Genomic DNA, 1,008 nt, shown 5'->3' with positions numbered 1-1,008 from the left:
TTGTTCCCCCCCACTGTCCCCCCCATTGTCCCCTCACCTTGTGGCGTGTAAGTGCCCCCACGATGAGGGGACACACCATGCCGGACAGTGTCCCCCATTGTCCCCTCACCTTGTGGCGTGTCAGTGCCCCCACGATGAGGGGACACACCATGCCGGACAGTGTCCCCACGCCGTTGGACAGCCCCATCAGGACGCTGGCGTAGCGCGGGGCGATGTCCAGGTGGTTCACGTTGAATCCTGGACATCAGGGGGGATAGGGGTGTCACCTGCGTGTCCCCTGCTGTCCCCACCCCCTGTCCCACTGTCCCCTGTCCCCACCGGAGATGGCGAAGCCACTGAAGCCCACGGCCAGCACGAGGAAGGAGATGGCCACCGCCCGCGAGTGTGAGTAGCCCACGACCAGCAGCAGCGTGGCCTCCATGCCGAACCCTGAAGGGGGACATTGTCACCCGCGGTCACCTCCGTGTCCCCAAAGCCCGTGTCCCCTCGGTCCCACCCTGCTGTCCCCTTTAGTCCCTTCAAATCCCCGCCACAACACCCGCAGGCCCCTTCCCTGGGTCCTCCTGATGTCCCCTCCTGTCCCCAATGTCCCCAACACCCCCGATGTCCCCTCCCGTCCCCTGCTGTCCCCTGTCCCCTCGCTGACCACCGCAGTTCATCATCTTGCGGACGTTGGTGGTGGACATCAGCCCCCGGGAGCGCAGGTAATCGGCGATCTGGCCACCGATGGGTACCACGATGGTCATCACCAGGTGCGGCAGCGCCGACAGCAGCCCCACCTGAGGAGGGGTTTTGGGGATTTTTGGGATTTTTTTTGGGGGGGGGCGATGTTTTTTTTATTCTTTGTCATTTTCAAGGTGTTTTTTGAGGTGTTTTTTGAGGGTTTTTTGGAGGTTTTTTTGGGGTGCTTTTGGGATTTTTTGGGGGGGTTGTTTTTTCTCAGGGGCATTTGGGGGTTTTTCAGGGAGGCTTTTGAGATTTTTTCAGATTTTTTTTAGGGGGGTTGGG

The 1,008-nt window shown here is 60.2% G+C and overlaps 1 protein-coding gene across 1 annotated transcript in view; it reads right to left on the bottom strand.

The window, feature by feature from the left end:
* The window catches only part of LOC103614754 (vesicular glutamate transporter 1), a gene marked incomplete at its 5' end in the record, with an annotated part of 6,937 nt that overhangs the window by 3,551 nt on the left and 2,378 nt on the right, over window positions 1-1,008 (bottom strand). Inside the window, 3 exons of the mRNA XM_008632731.2 lie at window positions 15-237; window positions 319-429; window positions 647-779. Of these exons, the coding sequence (XP_008630953.2) occupies window positions 15-237; window positions 319-429; window positions 647-779 (467 nt within the window). The remainder of the gene's footprint in view (window positions 1-14; window positions 238-318; window positions 430-646; window positions 780-1,008) is intronic.

This window comes from Corvus brachyrhynchos, unplaced genomic scaffold, assembly GCF_000691975.1.
Source record: "Corvus brachyrhynchos isolate BGI_N302 unplaced genomic scaffold, ASM69197v1 scaffold805, whole genome shotgun sequence".
Taxonomy (NCBI): domain Eukaryota; kingdom Metazoa; phylum Chordata; class Aves; order Passeriformes; family Corvidae; genus Corvus; species Corvus brachyrhynchos.
The sequence above is the reverse complement of the archived record's forward strand: the minus strand, read 5'-3'. Positions and strand labels throughout refer to the sequence as shown.